Source organism: Lutjanus erythropterus, chromosome 21 (assembly GCF_056507025.1).
Source record: "Lutjanus erythropterus isolate fLutEry1 chromosome 21, fLutEry1.hap2, whole genome shotgun sequence".
NCBI classification, from domain to species: Eukaryota; Metazoa; Chordata; class Actinopteri; order Lutjaniformes; family Lutjanidae; genus Lutjanus; species Lutjanus erythropterus.
In genome coordinates, this window is record NC_139337.1 from 19,703,699 (window position 1) to 19,725,735 (window position 22,037).

Genomic DNA, 22,037 nt, shown 5'->3' on the forward strand with positions numbered 1-22,037 from the left:
CACTAGTGAAAGTCAAATTAGAAAGAGGGATTTCATTCTCTGACTCGACTCCGACTGGCTCAGGCCCAGGAGTCAGGCCTCTGCCAAGTCCAGGATGCACCGGTTATACACAAAATGCACTTTTTTTGAAATCACATGTGATTAACACATTGACCATTAAGTCTGAGCGCCGCTGAAGATAACAAAAGCGACGGAAATACTGAGTTTATTTCTGTTTTTCTAATGAATGACGCTGGCTCCTCTTGGGCCAAGCAGTAATCCTGTGCATCATCCATCACAGCTTCATCAAAACTGGATTAAGTAGGTTTAAAGTTTAAAAATATGAATTCTAATTAAAGCATTGCCATCAGGCTGATCAGGAAATTGTTGTGAAAATGCCTAATTATCCTCCAAAAAATGCATCAACCTTCCAGAGTTGGACAAATTTGATGTCTGACGCATACTTGAGTGAAACCCATTAGACCAGTCAAACAATGAAAAACTGGATTTGATTTAGTCAGTTCTGACCTTTCAGACTCAGTAAATTTGACGTTTAATTAGAGCACATTCATCAGACCAATTAGTATCATTTTGAATGAAAAAAAGCAGTGAAAAAATGTGTCATCCCTCTAAATCTGATCAGGTTAAGGGATAAATGCTAATATTTCTAAACACTGGCGCTTCCGGTTTACCAAACTTCTAAATTTGGTGGTCAAAGCACATTTTTGTTGGCCTGAATGTAACTTTACAATACAGAAAAGATGCCTTACAGCTTTTCTTAACTTCCTTAAAGCCTCTGGACACCCACACAGATGTTTTTAGTTAATCTGACTGATCAGATGTCTTCTCAGGACTGTGTGGGCTTGTATAGATAGGGCAGGACAAGTTACACCTTTATCATTCTTATCGGTAGATGAGGTTTGTGACCTGATAAATTCTCATCAATGCTCCAACCCACCTTCAACCTGAACAGAGATCTAATCAACCAGAATAATTGAAAATAAAACTTGTGTGGGTGGCTGTAACTGTCTTTTAACTGTCAAGTGACACTTTTGTTTGTCTGCTTTTCCCATAAAATGTGATGTGGTGTTTCTGATGAAAATCAAGCTACACTTTTCGTCCAGTGAGGAAACTTTTGGAATTCAAGTTTCTCTCTTTTTCCAAACTGAGACAAACTTAATTGGCTCGTGAACTCGCTTCATTCAAACTCTACATAAAAACATGTAAAACTCACCTACACCAGCCTTGTTGGTCTTTCCACTGTTCCAACAGTCACAAAATCTGGTTTGGTCGAATTAAATCCTGTGAAAAGAGTGCAAAGAGTCTAACTCTGCAGGTTACAGGCTCTCACTCATATTCTGTCTGAGTGGGTGTGTACTGTGCTGCTGGGTGAGAGCGTGTCACTCTTCAGACCATTACATTAGCAGAATAACAAATATCGCCCCAAAAATCGGCCAGAAAAAACAGACAGCGTTGGATTCAGTGCATTGTCGACAGGCGATATATTCATCCTATCGCCCAACCCTAAGTCCGCCTTTTTCGTATCTCTGGTTCTTCTGTAAGGATCGCATTATACATTAGATTTATTTGCACAAAGATTTCATTTCAAAGTTTAATTTTCAGCTCAAAGCAGTTTTGTTACATAAAAATTCATTACAGTGTGGTTAAACTCAAATTGTTTGTTCCAACTCTTGACATTTTTTCCACTCAAAGCAGTTGAATGCCAAGGTATTTTTTTGATGCTCGTTTGTAATTAACCAATAAGAGTATCACAGTTTGGTACCCAGCACTGTTTAAGTCCAGCAGACTTTATCTGCTGATGAGGATTGTATAGAAACGCTCAGAAACATCTACGAAATCGACCTTGGGGCGATACTGTTTTCTCAGCAAGTGATTAAACAATTTCAACCTTCCAACGTTAACAGCTTTTATCTAATAACAGCAATGAAGTGTGAACACAGTAAAGTGTGAAGATGATTTTTATGCCGTAAATACATTTCTATAAGCAGAACTGCCTTTTTCTATAATATGCGATGGGCACAGCACACCTCCTGTAAAAAATTGTTTTTGGATTTAAACACGTCAATCTTAATTTCCCTCAGGATCAGTGAAGTATCCGTCTAACCTCCAGAGTTTCCTTGTGAAACAGGCCCGCTGAGCTGCTTCTACAGCGTGAGAGGATCCCCTCACATGTTGTGTTCAGCGGATGAATGTGGAAAGGGTTTACACACAGCTTTGATTGAAGCCGGTTTAAATGACACCTCTTGTTGGGTGCGTCAGTAATCCCCCCCGCCGCGTGTTTGTCACAGGTCAGGCCAGATATGAATAATGTATTGGGAGACATCTGACTGAGAGGCTGGTTAAAGGTGGCGCTCCTTCTAATGACAGCAAACAAGCTCTCTCCCTGACATTTCCAAGGAAAAGGGGGGAGGCGGAGAGAAAAGGGGTGAGAGACAGATAATGACAGAGAAAGATGGAGGGAGTTGGATGCAAAGTACTCACTCAATTTGTTTGGCGACAGTATGTGATGAAATGTGACAAGATGGCTTCGTCTTTATTGCATATTGTGACACACACAGCAGCTGCATGGCAAACACAACTATTTGCTATTGGATTAAAATGTTTTAAAGCATCTGTTTAGATGGAAATAATGCAATCATTCACTGATTGAACCCCCTCTATTATTCAGCAGATAAACTTAGAGCATCTGCATTTCAATATGTTTGCTGCTATGCAGAAAAACACCCATAATAAGGATATTAATTCAGAGCACATGATTGAACATTTTTAGCACTTAAAAGATTTTGAAGCAGATGAATAATATTTTGTGGAGTGAAGCAAACACAAATATATTTTGGTGGAGCCAGAGAAGTAGCCTATGTAATTTCTGACTGGCTTTTTGCCTTCATTCTGATTATTGAGCAGTAGGATAATTGATTATATGGGGTGTAAAGAAACAATTACAGAATGATAAGGAGACAGTTCACCTGTATGAAATTATGGTTATAAGTTAGTCTTTGCTTTATTAGCTTGCATCTTAGTGTTTTTGGTTGCCAGCTAGCTAACTTCTGCCAGATATGCAGCAGCCAACTGTGCTAGTTTGCTAATTTGATAAAAGTTAACCCCCTTAGTTACTCTTACATATGCAATCATAACTGCAGCAGGTTTAGCTGCCACTCAAAATGTATAGTAATTTTTTGAAACAGTAGGTCTGGTTTCACATTTCTAAGTGGCGGGCACCAATTTTGTCAGCTGAGACTGTCACTAGCAGATTTTAGCAGCTCTAGGTAGACAGGTAATCTATGTTATCTTCTTGATTCGGCTGAAAATTCTGCATCTGACTGACTTTCAAAAGTTTCCATCTGTTTCTTTTTGAAACTTCAATCATGTGAAAAGGCCTTAAACATGCATTTATGTTTACATGCATAAATGATATCACAAAAACTGAAGCTAAAGCTGCATGTCCGAGAAAAAAAGTCAGCAACCCCTCCAGTTTATGATTAATGGAAAGATGTGGACATAAAGGAGTATAGATTGTACAGAAAGGGACAGTTCACCCAAAAATGAAAATTGACTCATTATCTACTCGCCTCATAGCAACTGAGTGTCAGGTTTATTTTTAGTCTGCAAAACAGTGCTGGAGTGGAAGTGAATGGTGGCCAGTTTTCAAATGTAAAAAACAACTGGAAAAAAAACATAAAATGGCTCCATACTGCTCGTCTGGTCTCCTAAAGCCCCGACATGCTGTTTGCACTCCGTCACAACACACACACACCCAGTTCAGATAGTGTTTTCTGTTGATTTTTTTTTTTACATTTGAAAACTGGTTACCGTTCACTTCCATTGTTTGGGAGATTCTGCAATGCTGTTTTCCTGTGAAACTCCAGCAGTGTTTTGTGGACAGTTGGCATGAGGGAGAGTAGATAACTAATTTTTGGATGAACTATCCCTTTAAATCTGGGGGTGTGTCTGGATTGCTTGGGTGGAACACCGTCCTGTCCTCCCCTGTCTGGGAGATGGCCTTGAAATACAGGAGAAATTCATGGGAAACTCAGGAAAAATGGGAGTGTTGGCAGGTCTGTGTAAGATATAAAGAGAGCAAATGAGTGAAACTGAGTGACACTATTGTGCTCTTATATGGATGATAGAAAAAACACATTTATTGAGCACAGGAGGGTTTTGTCTTGGCTCAAATTAAAGTATAGTAATTTCTCTAAAAAAAAAAACAGAGCTTATGTATGTGTAAAAAAATATTGCACTCAAAATGTCCAATCACACGCTCAGTATTGAGGTAAAAATCTAACACCACAGAGCATAAAAACAGTGGTGAAATCATCTGGGAGCTCATTTGGAGTCCTGCTTTACAGGTGTGAATGACAAACATCTTTATTCTACATTTCAAATGAATCAGGCAAATTTTCAGATCCATTAATTATTTCCCAGATATTGCCATCCTGGAGAGGCCGAGTGGGTGTCAGCTGTTTTGTTTTCAGGAATATTAACTAAACCTACAATTTAAAGCGATATGTCATGGAAATACATCCCTACATGAAACCTTTTAAACCTTTGAAATTATTGTTTAATCTTCTTAACACTAAGCTGTTGGTGTTTTGAATCTGTTGATATTCCTCCTGTAGAATTTAATCTATGACTGCGTTGTCCTATTTGAATCCCAGAAGAAGACGCCGATCGTTATCGCTAAAGGAGCATAACTTCCAGTCTGCAACTTATACTTGATCTGATTAAGGCTGCAACGTTTTGCCCTTGGGCGATGTCTGTAGCCTCGCACGGAGAGAGATAACCCGATCTCCACTCCTCTCTGGCTCACAGTCCAATTTAGCAGCTCAAAACTATGAATAAATCTAACACTCCATAATTGAATTCTTCAAACAGGCCAGATTTTCAAGGTTAGGCTTTAATGCAAATCCATTTTTTTGCAGCCTTAACAATGAAAAGTCATTTTCATTGATCTGAAAGAGAAAATGTATTGGGCAGCAAAGAAAGGCAAAGAATTATATTTAATATAAAGAATAATGAGCTGTCTTTGTAGTGTGATTCATTTACTATAGACTTTAAATAAATGACATGAAAGTAATTGCCGCAACATGAATTATTAATTTAATCTCTTCCTGTTTTGAGTTTGTCTTTATTGTTTGTATGCCATCTCTTTTCCTGCACACACAACTGTAAATACTGAAAAATAAGAGATGTAGAGATGTAATTACAACTCACAGCTACATCATTTCCAGCACCACGTTAGCCAAAACAAGGCTGGTATCAATACTTGTCCTATTCTGGCTTCAATAGACGCCCAGAATGATAAATTCCACTAATTGTTTGGAGGGTTAGTTAGTATTTATTCGGCATGGTTTCCCTAATTATTTCTCCCGACGTGTTTTGTCTTGTGCATAATTCTCCATTCCTCAGGGACAGTGTAGTGAGTGGGTGTGCTGAGAGAGCCGACTAATGGGAGGGAGATGGCACTGAATACCAATGCTCCGACCAGTCGGTCCTTGCAGAGACCAGACACTGTGTTTGTGTTTGTTGTGTGTGTGTGTGTGCATTTGTGTTGTATTTGTGCATGGTTGCACATCACGTATGCTTGTGTGTGTGTGTGTGTGTGTGTGTGTGTTTGCTCTGTTTGCTGCTCTGTCCCCACTCACATCCCGTCTGGATCGAAACCCTGCCCTTCCTGTGCTAAAATAAACCCACCTTGGGAAGTTGAGGACCTTGCACAGAGCGCTGAGTGTTACACCTTTTGATTTTTCTCTGACTCGTATCGTGCAGCATGCATGCAGTCTGTGACTTTGTGCAGAACACTTAAAAACACTAAGCTATATTATATCACAGAATAATGACAGTGTTATGTGAAATGTGAGCATTTTCCTGAAAACAAACAAACCAAAGAGAAATAGACTGAGCTTTTTTTTCAGCTTCATCTGAAGATGAAGTAGTTAGTAGTTGAAGGGTTAAATAAGGCTACTAAGTGCAAAGTACAGCGATTACCTATCAGTGCCGAGCACCATAAGATAGCCCCTCCCGCCCATCTTTATGCACTGACCCATGGCTACACTTCTGATCCGTCTTCAAACACTGCTTCACTTTGAGTTTTAAATGATCCCATTCATTATCCATTTTTAGTTCTATGGGTAAGGACTTGCTCTTATTTAATCCCCTTAAAAGAGAAGATGTCTGTCCAAAGGAGGGGTTATGAATTATCACCTCTCAGTTCCCCATTACTGCCGCTGCTGAGCCGCTGAGACTGTGAGGGGTTTCACCATGTCACCGAGCATCTTCAGAGCCTGATCATATACGTATTTATGGATAAGTTTAACATTGAAATTAATTAAATTATTGAACCTTAGACTATTTAGTTGAGGAAACTAATCTCACCACAAGAATGCTTCTTAAGCAGATTAATTTGAATTAAATTAATTCTGATTGATGTTGAATTGTAGATGTTTTGATATCTGTGTTTTCTGAGCACTTTAAGGACTTCTCATCATTCAATTACCAAAGTGGTTAAAGGCCAAACGACTAAAGGTCCAAGGATGAACTTTGAACCTCACAGTCTGCATATTTAGTCTCTTGAGAACATGGAAGTGATCTTATGACACTAAAAGTCGGTGTGTTTGAAAAGAAACATCTATATGGTTTTAAAACTAGAAGATCAAGAGATTGTAGTCTTGATCTGATGGGAAAAAAAACTGCACTTGCTGTTTCAAATATGGTTTTATCTGATGATCGAAGTATCATCCACCCATTACTGTATTGAACTGCTTATTCTGTGTAGGGTGACGGGGGGGCTGAAGCCTGTCTGTGGTGACGGGGTGGATTTACTCTGCACAGGGCACCAGCAGGTCACCAGTCTGTCACTGGGCTGACACAGACAGACCTCTACAGGCACCTTTTACAGGGGTTATATATTTGTTAATTTTAAAAACTTGTGTGGGTTGTAAATGGAACAACCCACACAGTGTTCGGTCCATCATTTGAGCGTCGGTGGAAGGGTGATGATGGATACATAACACTCAGCACTGAGTATTTTAGGTTATTCATTTTGGCAGATACACTGAAGCATATGCATATAGCCTCATGGGGTTCAGTATGTGGTCAGGAAGGGTAAGCAGGTCGTAAGACAGAGGGTGGGACACTGTCCATTGGTACTGATGAGAGAGAGGGGGTGAACTGAAAGCTCATTTAAGCTCTGAGTGGAGTTGTGCATGTTGCTCGTTCTGTCAGGAGGAGGTGGGAAGCCAGCATGGTACTGACCAGTACCGAGTCATAGCCTGGTCATCAACAATCACTTCTACACACATATTATGCACAAAGAAAACAAAAGCATCCCACAATAATAATACATAAAGAAACAATGCCACATGTCTGGATTTTATCATCTTATCATCATGAATGCTCTTAAAGCTACAGTGTCTCTCAAGGTTCTGACTCGTTTTTCTCAGTTTCATTTTTTGTCATTTTAACTCCCTGTGGAAATTTTTTGTTATGCATAAAGTTTACAAAAGCACGTGCATCCAGATGAGATAAATGCTAGGTGGTATTTTTGTTTTTGGGTTGTCCATCTGAACGCCCCATTCGCCAGTATCGCAATATCTTAAGAATGTTGTGACAGAATCGGACTTGAACTCAAGGATGAATTGATGGTGGTCAAAGTCAATGATGAAGTGAAGCTAAAAAGGTCAAAGATCAACTTCACTGTGACATCGTAATTTTAATGCACATTATTGTACATCCATATTAAATTCCTTCAAAGTCATTAATGCTTACATCCTAAAGACATGGATGTAAACTGCAACCTGTCTGGTTGGCAGAGTCATACAACTGTCAGTACTTCTACTTTGTTATAACAACATGCCAACTTGGCTGTTATAATGACAAAAGTTTGGATATATGGTGGTTTTATGAAATATCAAAAAGTTTTGATGTAACAATGTGAAGTTTTTTTTATTGGAAGTAGGAACAAGAAATGTTTCTTTTAATGAGAATAATTTGATAACTCAAAATAACTTGAAAACATTCTCCTGAGTATTTCAGTGTATGATAATAAACTCCTTACTATGTTAACATTGTTGTCTGTCTTTGTCCCTGCAGCTCATAGTGGAGAAGACCACAGACTTCCCCTCTGCTGAGTTCTCTCTGGTGGAGGATGTGGCTCTGCACTTTACCTGTTTGATGGACAGGCTGAACGAGCAGCGCCTCTTCCAGCCTGACCTGTGCGACGTCGACATCGTTCTGGTGCGTCAGCACAGCACCTTCCCGGCCCACAAGGGCGTGCTGGCAGCCTACAGTCCTTTCTTCCACTCTCTTTTCGCCCAAAGCAAACAGCTGCGGCGGGTGGACCTGTCGCTGGACGCTCTGACCTCGCAGGGCCTGCAGCAGATCCTCAACTTCATCTACACCTCCAAACTGCTGGTGAGCAGCCGCACTGTCCGCGACGTGCTCAACGCCGCTACCCTGCTTCAGATGAGCGACATCGCAGCCTCCTGTCGCGACCTCATCAGCAGCCACTCGCTGAGAACCACCTGTGCAGATATGGCCAATCAGGAAGGGCTCGGCGGCGGTGACCCAGCTGCTGTAGCGATGCCCCCCGGCCAGCTGTACCCTGAGATCAAACAGGAGTCGGAGATAGGGAGGGTGTACAAGAGGGAAGGCAGCAGCCCGTTCTCTGTGAGAGTAGAGGAGGCTGGAAAGACGGCGTCCCAGCAGAAGCAGTATTACCAGAAGGAGGACGGGTCAGGGGGCGGGGCGAGCACAGGTGTGGCTGCTCTGTGCAAAGTGGAGAGCAATGGCGAGGAGTCGAAGGCTGCAGATGGACACACCTCGTTTAACAGAGACCAGATCATTGTTGAAGTCAACCTCAACAACCAGACGCTCAATGTTTCGAAGGGATCAGAGGGTAAATCAGCGACGGCCGCAGAGACCGCCACCATCTTTGGTCACTGCCATGACAACGAGAGAGATTCAGAAGACGATGAGGAGAATGAGGCAGAGAATGATGACACAGTTGGAGAAGAGGATGATGAGGAACTAAGGAGGGGGGACATGCTGGGGCAGAGCAGCGAGGAGGAAGACGACGAGGAAGACGAGGAAGAGGAGGAGAACACCCTGAACATTCCAGGCTTGGAGCAGCCGGCCATGATGGATCGCCCTCGCCGGGGCACCAGGGCCTTCACCATGGCAGGTACAACTGCGTCCATGCGGCAGACGCTCACAGAGGCCACGCTGGCCAACCAGCGGCAGGGCGGGAAGAGGACGTTGGACGCGGAAGGCCTGGGCCAGAAGGTGAGGCTGGAGGAGAAGCAACATTTCCCGTGTAAGAAATGTCCCCGCGTCTTCAACAACCGCTGGTACCTGGAGAAACACATGAACGTCACTCACAACCGCATGCAGATCTGCAACAACTGTGGTAAACGCTTCCTGCTGGAGAGCGAGCTGCTGCTGCACCAACAGACCGACTGTGAGAAGAGCATCCAGGTACAATTTATGATAACCTTAACTTTGTAAAATCCTAGCTTTGCTCTCCCACCAACATTTAGAGGGACAAGGGAACAGCAGCAATAAGTGGCTTGGCAATTTTCTCATGTTGAGTTCAACTTTGGTGACACAAATTTGCATCGATGACCAACAGCAGGCCATCTTGACGGTGCTGGCTTTTGAGGGAACAGAGACCAGGTGAATCCAAAAATAGAGAAAGCTATTCTTGGTTTCTTAGCTTGGCTGCACTCTCCACTTTACTTTAACACTCATATGTATAAACTCCTCCACAAAGGAAGAATGGTTTGCAGTTATGATGTCTTTTGAACAAACTGTGTGAACTTGCGAACTGTGTCTCATTAGTGACCAACCTTAATAAATGAGCGAGTTAGCAAGCTTATTAGCCTGGAGATTTTTCCCTCTTCAGTAAAACTCTTTATGAATTGATGCACAATCCCAAGAGCAACATGCCAGGTGGGAATAAACAGTTCAGTACAGACAAACTAGAAAGAGGCTCAAGGAGCTATTAAGCTATCAGGCCAGTGTTAGCATGTTCCTCGCTATCCAGCACCAGCTACAAGGCTACTTGAACAACAAAGACACGTGGATTTTGCTGTTTCTTTCTGCTGTGAACAGGCCTTTACAGTTATAATTTGAATTACTTGTTAAACTCTATCTCACCTTGACCAGCTGTCAGAATGAAAGAATGCATAAAAGTTTTGTTTCATTAATGACCAAGCTTCCAAAATGAGCAACTTAGCTAGTTAGCGAATTTAGTAGGTTGCCACACTACTTGAACAACATATTTTACAAAGATGCATGGAGGAATTTCGCTGTACAACTCTCTGGCGTGGCGGCCTTTATAGTTACAATTTGAGTGACTCACTAAAATCTTTGTAACTTCTTGTCCGGCTGTCATTTGCAATATAAAAGATGCACGGAGTTCATAAAAATGGGGACACAGTCATCTGGGTCATCTTTTACTGTACAAACATGCTTCATGAACAGCAGCAAATGATTTGGGCCCATTTTGCTCCCTTGGTTTTGCCTCCCAGGCTACATACAGTCTGCCCCGACCCCCTGATTGGTGGAGCTTGTTGAGGCTTTATGCAGCTTGACACAAAGCTCTGCAGACACTCCTTCAGACTGAAAAAACGATAACACCCTTTGTCTGCATGTTTTAGGTGAAAAAGCTTTCAGTTTGTGCTTTGATTGCAGAGATCACAGTGTGTAGTTATATTTTCCTGATGCTTGAATTTAACATAAATACAAGTAAGTAAAGACAAATAGTGCTTTTACAAGAAAAAAAACATCAAATCATTATCTAGTGCACTGCCAAGAGTGAAGTCTATATCAGTGAAACTAAATATGATTTTCAGTCTGGTTATTACATTAATATTACAGGAATTAACACAGCTTGTCTAATTGTTTTATCATGAATTCATTTACCAGATTGATTGCAAAAAAAAGACTCCTGCACTTGCAATGTCACATTTATCTGTGACAGTCCAGACCAAAACCTTGTAGGTGAACGTTAAATTGCAGCTTGAGAAATGTGCATCCTTTTTGCAACTTTGTGGTCCATTCGCCTCCTCTCCTGTGCACCTGTCTCATCAACCAGACTGAATACAATTCCTCATATGGTTTCAGTTTAAATGCATTTTATTTGTTGTTGAAAAAACTCTGACTTCAATTTGTCACCCTCACCACAGATGCAAACTCATGCCCTTTGTTACTGTAATATATTCCATTTTTAAAGTATTATTTAGTTAGTAATTAGGAAATGCACAGTTGCAGTCTTGTAAAATATATTGACCCTGATCAGAGTCAGTAACTCAGTCAACTGGCAGTCACTAATAATAAATTCTGATGTGTCTCAGTTCCTCCACGATTACCCACTCTGCAGCGAGCAGCTGGACTCCTGCTGTGGTTTTGAAGATCATTTGCTGCTTTAATCTACTGACTCTAATTGCTTTTTTGGTACAGTGCACACTCAAGTATCTGTGTAAGCTCACACACCTGGATTGTATTTGTAAAGACTGTTCCAGATAATGATCTCCTTAATATCTCACACCCAAAATAGCTCCAGTAATAACTATATTCTGCCTTCCTCTTCTGCTGTGTGTGTAGTGTGTGACCTGTGGCAAGGCCTTCAAGAAGCTGTGGTCGCTACACGAGCACAACAAGATCGTCCATGGCTACGCCGAGAAGAAGTTCTCCTGTGAGATCTGCGAGAAGAAGTTTTACACCATGGCTCATGTCAGGAAGCACATGGTCGGTGAGTGGCAGCCAAATCAACCGTCCTGATTGGTCACTTTGTTCCTGTTTGTTAATCTAGGCTTCTTTTGCTACATCCTACTGATTGTTGTGCAGGATTTGTTTTGGGTGTTGCTTTCCTCTTCAACTTTTTTGGAAAGATAAGCATCATATTTCCTTTTTACTGCTGCAAGTTTCCACGGTAAGAGGGTTTGTGTAAACTTTCATATGCCATTGAGTCCTGTTTATCCTTCCCACTTAAGGAGTGACTTGAGAGTTTGATGTGGATACTTGGGAGAAAATAGCTTATTTAGTAGATGAGACACATCCATTGTCCCTAACATCTTAATTAGCCAATTAAAAAGCATCTCGGTGTTGTTCCTTAAGTGCTATTTTAGGGCAGCAGTTTTTCTTATTGGTTCTCCTGCTGCTATTTGATCAAGAGTGGCTCAGTATTGAATACCATTAACCATTATCGTGTACTATGTGTGTGTGTTTGTGTGTGTTTAGCCCATACGAAGGACATGCCGTTCACCTGTGAGACATGCGGGAAGTCGTTCAAGCGCAGCATGTCCCTGAAGGTTCACTCTCTGCAGCACTCAGGAGAGAAACCCTTCAAGTGTGAGGTTTGAGCTCCTTTTACACTCTGCTGCTGCTGATCTCCACTTCACTCACACATGAAGAGTTTCATTCCAGCTGAGATATCCACCGCTTCACAACCTTTAATTTCTTAAATTGGTGGTGTCTAGAATGTAATTTACTTCAAATAAGTGCCTTTCTGGCCAGCGCTTTTAAAATATCCTTCTTATGGTCAAGGAATCCAGATGAGGCAGGGATCCAGATGTGCTGATCTAAACAGAAAATCACTATCATTACTAAATCATGAACATTAATGGCCCAAAAGTGTTTAAAGGTACAAGTTTGACATTTTGGGAAATAAGCATATTTGCTTTCTTGGCAAGAGTTAGACAAGAAAATTGATACCACTCTCATGTCTGTACAGTAAATATGAAACTTCAGAGGACAAGAGGGGGTTAGCTTAGCTTAGCATAAAGAGTGGAAACAGGAGGAAACAGCAGGCCTGGTCCAACTTAAGTTACCTGCTGCCAGTGTTGAGTAAGTTACTGAAATTAAGTACTAATAATTGTAGTAAGTAATGGATTTCTTTCCCAATTACTGCCTATTAATGTAATTAGTTACTTGGGAAGTAACTTTTGTGTTATTTTTAAATGCTTTAATTCTCTTATTAACTCACATGTAGCTATATTATTTTAGAAACAGATGTTAATTTTTTATCTACAATTGTATCCATTATCATTGAAAAAAAGAAGGAAAGAAAGAAAGCATGTTTCCAAAAATGTTGAACTATTTCTTTAAAGCAAAGGAACTTTAAATATTCTTGTGTTTTTTGAAACTGTTTTTAAGTTTTGAGTTTTGAAACACTATAATCTAAATGTTCTGAATTGTTGCTGCTTCTAAATTGGACCTATTCTCGAATTTTAAGTTGCATAACTCAACATGTGTAATATCTATAAAACAGCTTCTATTACACCATAAATACTTTTGACTTTATTTCTGAAATTTGTCACAGCTGAAATTTGTATCAGATGTTTAACAGGACAGTTTGACATGTCTGAGTTTGTACTTTTATGGATCAGTTTCATTGAGCACTTCATGTTCCTCAGAATGAACCGAATAAAACCCTTCAAGTGCTCTTTTTCGTGCCAATCATTTATGAGACAGTTTATGATTGCTAAGACTTTGTGTAAAAATGTTCACTGTGTGCTGTTTCAGAACTGCAGTGAGCGCTTCCAGTACAAATACCAGCTGCGTTCCCACATGAGCATCCACATCGGACACAAGCAGTTCATGTGCCAGTGGTGCGGAAAGGACTTCAACATGAAGCAGTACTTCGACGAACACATGAAGACACACACTGGTGAGTCATTGAGTCATATCACACTACTTCCTTTGAGGATTTTCAAGGGTGTATTGGTGCTGAATAACGAGATCACAAGATCAAAATGTTTTAAACCAGAATTGACAGATGTTTTTGGTCAGCTGGGGGAAAAACAGGACAAAGCCTCAAACATAACATTGACATGTCATCCCCTTTTAGAGATGCCCTGTGGAGTTTACTTGTAAACAAAAACTAAAGTCCTGTTTACATTCAGCATTACTCACCAAAACAGATTGTGTCTAACAAATGTGTTGAATGAATTTCTTTCCTCATAAATTATTTGCAAAGCCCTTAATATGCATATTTAAAATCATGTGTTGTTCACATTCATGTTAACTAGCGACCAATCTTCTTCTTTTCCTGCCATTGTTGGTGCACTGCCATGCTTCTTTGTGTGCTACTGCCACCAACTGTTGATCAGCAGAACTGCATGAATCTATCACTGTGCATGTGTGTTTTCTTGCTTTTAAAAGCATTGCTTCATAGCACAACTGGTGGTGTAAAAACTCCACAGGTTATCTATTAAGTTGATGTGGCAACATAGTTAGCAAAAGCTTACCTATTTATACATCCAGCAGACAGACAGAAACATTAGCATTTGTTTGGAGTTGTGTTTCTGGCCGGCTGATGAACATCAGACCAAGTTTGACTCTTTAATCTCTGTTTTTGGTCTCCACCAACTCCTGAGGGTCTTTTAGCTAATTGCTCCACTATGTTCACCAGCTAGTTGCTTACTATTTGCCATTTGATGCGTAGCAGGCAGCATGCGGTGGGGTGTTATTACTGGAAACAAATGCCTGCTGAGGCTGAAAATGATGCTAATGGCAGTGAATCAAAAGAGCAAAGTTGGGGGCCAATATTTTTTTTAAAAAATGAGCTAAATGATGCTGAAAAGCTCCATGAAACTGAAGGGGACTGCGGACTTAGGTCATTATTTTCTGTGGGTTCAACACTACGAGCATGCTGTTTTATGTAGAGTGCTGCAGGAATGAGTCCTAAAACCCAGAGACGAGCTAGCATATTAGCACCTCCAGTTCCCTTGTCTCAAAGTAACTGATTTTCTGAATGGGTTTTTGGTTTGATTCCTGATATAAAGTCTGTGATTTTCATATTTTGTTTGACAACAAATACACTACTCATGAAGTGAAGCTTTAATGTGTCTTTAAAAAAACATTTAATTAGTGATAGTGGGTTATGCTACCATGGTGCAGGTTGTTTATAGCCTACCATTAGCTTTTTTACATCTAGCAATTGCGTTTACATTTCATCATTCATTTGTAAAGATTATCTTGGAAAATGGAAAATCCCTTTTTTGTGGAGGGAACCTGAGCAATACTAACTTTAAATTTGGCCTTATAAAATATTGAAATAAAATACAGAATCCCTGCAGCACTCTATTACACTATTACTCTGTTACAGTCATTTTAATGTGTTGATATGAAACAGCTTTAAGTTTCATGATGAATGTTGAAAATGAATCCAAAAAACGTCCCTCTTTGCGCAGGAGAAAAGCCGTACATCTGTGAGATCTGTGGGAAGAGCTTCACGAGCCGACCCAACATGAAGCGCCACCGCCGCACCCACACCGGGGAGAAGCCCTACCCGTGCGAGGTGTGCGGCCAGCGCTTCCGCTTCTCCAACATGCTCAAGGCCCACAGGGAGAAGTGCTTCCGCGTCAGCAACCCCATGGTTACTGACGGCAACAACCCCCTCGGCCTCGAGCAGCCTCTGGCCTCGCCCGCCGTGGACTCTTCCGGTCAGGTGCAGCTGGGGGCGGCGCTCCCCGCCACGTCCGTGACCACACCCGCTGCTGCCTCTAGCCCGCACCCTCTCCACGGCACCCAGCTGTCTCTCCCCCTGCTGCACTCCATGGGGGGGCTGCCTCCCACCCCTCATTTACCCCCTCCGCCTCCCCTGTTCTCTGCCGGTAGGATGAACTCCAACAACTAACAAATCTCTGTAGCATCAGAAGCACTTTTGTTACTTTTTGTTTTAGAGCTTTTAAGAGGACTCCTGCAGCGGGAGAGTGATGCACCTCAGTGACATTTACACTGAGGGGAAAAACTGACTGAAGGCTACACGGAGGCCTCATAAAAACACACACATACAACTACCACAATAAGAAATAGTTATTTTTTACTCTGGTAAATACAATAGATAACCTCAGAGTCCAGTCGGACGTGCTGTCACCACACTTCTCCTCATGAATTTCATAACTGTTCTGGTTTCATTTGGGATTTTCCACTACTACCACACACATCTCTCCAGAGCCTTGCACAATGCATTGATTGTAGCATCTTCTACAAAGTGGGAGTTTTTCCGAAAATCTTCACTCACACAGGGGGTCATCGGTCAAGTGAGAGCCACACTATGATGAGAAAAAAAAAGTTTTATTTTTGGTCGTTCTCTGCCAAGATGTAGCGAGTGTTTCTGGTCTGACCCAGCAATAACCAAATGCTGATTTGTCTTTGAGCATATACATGTATATGGCATTGCCAATAACCAAATCCTGTTAGCTCACCCGCTATAGTTAGAAAATGTTATACAGCATTTATAATCGATCCTGCACCTTACATTTAACTCTAGTGATATTTAAAATGTACTCTGTCTTCGTTTTTATAATTGTGGTAGTGTGTAATTCGTGGCACGTTACGTCAGTTTGTCGGGACGTAAGAGAAGTTGTGACGTGTGGAGAGTCAGCTGTGCAATGCAGTGTGTGTGAATGCGTGTGTGTGTGTGTGTGAGTTGTGAAGCAGAGGCGGGAGATGAGGATCTTCGGATCTACGTTTGAGCTTCCCCGAGTCAGGAGATGGAGAAATTTGTTGACTCTCATCTTTTGCTTACATTAAGCAAGCGCGCTCCTCTCCTGTAGATTTGGCTTTGAGACGACATCGCACTTTTCTGTGACTTGTTAGTAAAAACCTAATGTACTCAGACCTACAGTATATTTGTGGGTTTAAAATCTAATGTTAATGTTAACTTACAGCTCATTTCCCAACTAAACCCGATCTACAGTATGTAATTAGTTACCAAGAGTATAGGGATAATAATATTCACAAAATCCTGCTTATGTAGCTCATTAAGTGTGCACATTTCATCCTGATGTATATTGTGAAATGGTAAACATTATATTCCAATGCCTAAATCTCTCAAAGAGCACTGACAGTGATTACTTTTGGCACAACAGAGCGCAACACTAAAAGGGCTCCCTATGATTACATCACTATTATAAACTAGTCAAACAGTGATCTGTAGAACCCGTCATGCAGTATTTAATACCGCTCAAAGATGTGTGGCTCTACGTGCACTTTCGACAACTTGTTTTTGTCATGAAACTACTGGAGGAGAATCAAAAGAATAAAATCAAATTTGTCAGTAAAAAGTTCTTCTCTCAAAGTAATAGTTTGAAGTTTTGGGAAATACACTTATTTGCTTTCTTGCTGAGAGTTTGATAAGAAGATTGATACCACTCTCATGTCTGTTTGTTAAATATGAAGCCACAGCTAGCAGCTGGTTAGCTTTTTCACCTGCCAGACCCTTATGCTCACTATTTGACATTCTATATCTTACGTAAAAACGTGTAAAACCCACAATTTGTGTTTTTACTGAAATGCTTTGGTTTTTCTTTAGTAAGCTAAAGGTGGTTAGCTTAGCTTAGCATGGAAACATGGAAACGGCTGGCTTGGTTCTGTTCAAAAGGTAACAGTCCCTGAAAATCACAAATTGTAATTTTTACACCTCTTTAATCTGTTTTTGTACAGATTAAACAAACTAGGCCTTCCACGATATGAGATTTCATGACACAATTAGCATGGCCAAAAGAATTCACGATAATAATATTATCACTGAAGAAAATTTGAAAAATATGCTACTAGTCAAATTAATCTTCAACTTTGTATGCATATTAGGGTTTTGTATCTTTTTTTCATAACTGAATTACACACTGTGGTAGTAACTAGCTAGCTAGTTACTGCATCATGGCGTCACATCAGTTTGTATCCTCAGGGGGCATTACGGAGGACGACAAAGTGAGAACTGAAATGATTTAAGAGCATACAGTGTGTTTAAGAGGGGCTTTATTATTTACACAATATTACCATATGAGTGTTATTAACATTATATCATTATTTTATTTATAAAATATCATGATAATCATCAACACTGGTGTATAATGTGACTCCAATAACTGGAAATAAGAGGTAACAGCTAGCTGCTAACAGCTAGCTTCTGTTCAAAAGGTCACAAAAAAAAAAAAAAGCTTACCGGTGCCTAGACATTTTTACACTTTTGTTTTTGTATGGGTTCAACAATTAAAAGATTTAACATGTTAATTTGTGAACTTTAGAGGTGCTGGTTGGTAGATTTTGTTACTTTTGGGCAAGCCAGGCTAGCTGTTTCCCACTCTTTCCTGTCTTTATGCTAAGCTAAGCTAACCAGCTCCTTGCTGTAGCATCATATCTAATGGACAGACATGAGAGTGGCATCGATCTTCTCATCTAACTCTCTGCAACAGAGCAAATACACTTAATTCCCAAAATGTCAAAATATTCCTTTAAATCTAACATTTCAATCATAATTGTCCAAAAAGAGTCTCTGTGCACTATTGATGCACTCCTGCTCACTTTATCTATAGCTAGCCTACTTGTAGTGTAGCATTAACCTGTAAATATTGTTAAGATGTGTTTCTTCCTTGTGATTAATTCCTCATGTTTACATTTGGAGAGTCAGTTGAATGTGCCCCCACATGTGTCTTGGCTGGTACTACCGAAAGTTGGAATTTGTGGATAAGCTTTTGTAAATGTAATAAGCTGTTCATTGTTTTATTTAAAAGACAAATTTAAGCACCTTAGTGTTGTCTCATGTCTTAGCTCGCCCCAGTTACATGTATTTCTTAAACTGCCATGGTTAAATGGTTAGGGCCACATCAGATGTTATTTGATAACGGTACTTTGTCTTGTTTTTCTTCATGTGTCTAACACATGTTTTGTACTTTGATTTGCTGCTTTTGTACAGGGTCCAGTTTGAGACTGCCCTTTAAATGAAAAGTCTAGAGCTGTTAAATTGTTGAATATATCCTGGCTGTACTGACTCCAATTTAGCCTTACTGGACGGTTGAGCTCCAGGGTCAGAAGTGAGCTACAATTTAGACATTTGGAGCGATTTGATGAGGTAACTGCCAACATTTTATACCCATCTGTGGTTTGATCTGGTCATTGCTCGATGGGGTTTGTGATTGTCGACAGAGAGAGGACTAAAGGCGACCTGTCAATGTCACACAAACATAAGGACTGTTGCTCCCTTGTGGCGTCTTTATAAACTGCACTCTGTTAGCAATCCTACACTAAAGAGTCTCCCTTAAGAGTACATTAAAATGTACTTACTGAGTATTTTCCCACTTTACTGTTCGGAGAAGCAGTAGCCCAAGAGACAATACTGAGATACTGTGGTTATAGTTTGTGTGTTCGCCTTATACTTGGAGGGATTTGAATGTTTCTGTGTGTTGTGGATGATGGTGATAGCTGGTGAGGTAAAGGGGGAGGGATAGTAGTTAATACTACTGATTTATGCACTTTGAATTTGATTGCCACACTAGCCCATAATGGGGAACATGTATGCAGATACAAGGTGAAAAATAGGTAGCAGAGATGTGAATGATTTCCACTGTTTAATCTACAAACCCCAATCCCAATAAAAGCTGGGATGCTGTGTAAAATGTTCAGTTTAATACAGTACAAAGATGATATTTAAAATTCAATCTGATTAACTTAATTGTTTTTGTAAGTACACACTTGTTCTGAGTTTAATGCCTGCAACATGTTGGCAAAAAAAAAAGACTGTGAAAGTTGTGAAATGCATAAAAAACACCAGTTTAAGAACAAAGTTTCTCGACACGAAACCACAGGAATTTAGGGATTTGACCATCTACAATCCATAATATCATTAGAAGATTCAGAGAACAAGTTTTAGGCATCAAATTCAAAAAACAATAAAGTTACAATGAAGTTAATCAGTTTGAACATTGAATGTTTCATCTTTGTTCTGTATTAAATTGAATAAAGGTCACAAAGGATTTACAAATCATTGTATTTTGTTTTATTCACGTTTTACGCAGCGTCCCAACTTTTCTGGAATTGGGGTTTGTAAATCCAAAGGCATACATTTAACGTTTAAATGTACCGTGTGGATATTAATGCTCATGAATGATTCACAAAAATCTACAAATTAGTCAATTTCTTTGTATTATTTGTTCAGCCGTGATCACAGTTTGTGGTTAGTAAGTTGCAGAAGTGGCTGAGAAGCGCCAGACCTGTTTTGTTTCCTAGAATAACTTATTGGCTGTGGGGTGGCATTCTGCACGCTGAGGAGTCAGTGCACCTAAACTGGTGTTTCTCTGTTTCAATCTGCCTGTTTTGCACTGTGCTGCTCTCTAACAGGTATTTGCGACTCCTTCTACAGTGCAACTTTGGCTGTTTCTGATTGGTTTAGTCTCCGATCACTACCGTAATCAATAAATTAGTTTTAGCTCAGTTTTTGGCTCCGATGGAAGGGTCATAAATATGTGACTGTTATATTTTCAGGCCATTAGAAAATGTAAAGGAAGATGTCAGTTGCCAAATTGAATCACAAGAAATATATTAATTATTGTGAGCACTTTATACTCCAGTTCAGCTAGCGAGGTTTGAAGGCTGAGACAGTTGCAGTTATTTGCTGACGGCAGGTGTGTGGGTTTTTTAAAAATATATTTCCATGGCATAAAATTATAGGAAATTACAAAAATGCAGCCTCTGCCAAAAATGTGTCCTTGGCAGGTGTTCAGTCCTCTGAAACAACATTTTGTTTAGACCAAAGGGACGTCAAAAAGTGTTTGTTCAGACCCTGCAAAAATAAGTCCTACTGTATGTGCCTGCTGAGGATGAGATTGAAATATTATTCTAAAATCGAGTTATGGGCTTCCAAACCAGTGTGGTATTGATCAGTTGCTGTTATTATGAGTCAAACTGCATCATATTCATCATTCTGGAGGCAAATGACACTGAGCAGATGATCTTATATTTTTAAAAGACCAATGTTTATCAAATTAGTAAAAAAAAAAAAAAAAGTAATGTAAAAATACAAGATGTGTAGTTTATGACACAGCATTCAGAGGAACTGTAGAGATTGATTTGACTATAAAAGTTTAAATCCAACCTAGAAAGCAGAATTTAAATCTTAATCCTTTGTCTTGGATTATTTGGTGAACCAGTCTTCCCTAAATCCATCTGACATCAACACCCATTTGTGGGGGAAAAAAAACAGCGTGTTGGAGCCCTGATATCTCACAGTCCTAACAAGTATTCTTTTTATGTATTTTTTTTTTTCTAATGTAATGTTATAAGGTGAAATGGCAGTAAAAGCTGAGATTCTAGAAACTGAGAAGGGAAATTTTGCACAGTGTTTAGGAGTCCTATATTCTAGGCAAGTAGGCTTTATGTCTTTTAATTAGCCAAATTCTCCTTTACTAAGGCTAGCAGCCAAAGGCTTGTATTAGATTAGGCAAAGGTGGACCTGCCCTTGTCCTTAAATGAGGGCCTGTCAGTGATTAAGTGGGTGCCTGGACACCACAGTGACTGTGCATCTGCATTGCACCCAAGGAAAGTTGTGTTTGTCACATAATGAAGCACTGAGCATGGCCGTCGGTACAAAGCTGAGTGCTCGTGGGATTGCCAAGTCGGGTCCTTAATGGGACTTCTTGTTTTGGGTTTAGCTGCTATAGCTGAAGTGTGTATCCTAAAGGATTTGATTGTGTGGCCTTCAGCTTCGAGAAAAGTGTTGGGAATCTTTTTGACGATACTGGAGAGAAAGAATTGTACGTACGTAAGAATTTTAAGAAATGTGTTAAGTCTCTTTTTTTTAAGAATGGAGAAGCTTTTTTTTTTTTTATCTGCCCTTATTATGGGTGCAAACTTATGGAGCCCCAAAACCAACAAAGGGTTATCAGATGAGTCAGAATGTAACTGAACACATCAGTGACAAACACTGTTAGATAAATTATTAAAATGGAATATCAAAAATAGAGCTGCAGCAATTAATCAATCAGTCAATGGTTGATTAACTAATTGATAATTAATCTTTTCTGAATGCAGAAATTCTCTGGTTCCAGCTTCTCAAATGTGAGTAAGCTATTTTCTGCCCTCCTTGGATAATAGGCTAACCTACACTTATTGATATTAAAAAAATAGAAAATAGAAATATTTTGCTTTTTTTAAACAAACTGATTTGAAGTTTAAGTAGCCTAAACTGTCCTTTTACACTCATTCTGTAACTTAAAAGAAATATAACGACGTGTTCAGGTGTATTTTTTTCACTCCTC

The 22,037-nt window shown here is 40.1% G+C and overlaps 1 protein-coding gene across 1 annotated transcript; it reads left to right on the top strand.

Moving 5' to 3' along the window:
• The first annotated feature begins 8,071 nt into the window (after nucleotides 1-8,071).
• zbtb47b (zinc finger and BTB domain containing 47b) lies at nucleotides 8,072-16,276 on the top strand. The gene is made up of 5 exons (XM_084747288.1): nucleotides 8,072-9,471; nucleotides 11,602-11,749; nucleotides 12,238-12,353; nucleotides 13,522-13,666; nucleotides 15,192-16,276. The coding sequence occupies exons 1-5, from the start codon at nucleotides 8,170-8,172 to the stop codon at nucleotides 15,635-15,637; spliced, it is 2,157 nt and encodes a 718-aa protein (XP_084603414.1). The 5' UTR covers nucleotides 8,072-8,169; the 3' UTR covers nucleotides 15,638-16,276.
• Nucleotides 16,277-22,037: the final 5,761 nt, after the last annotated feature.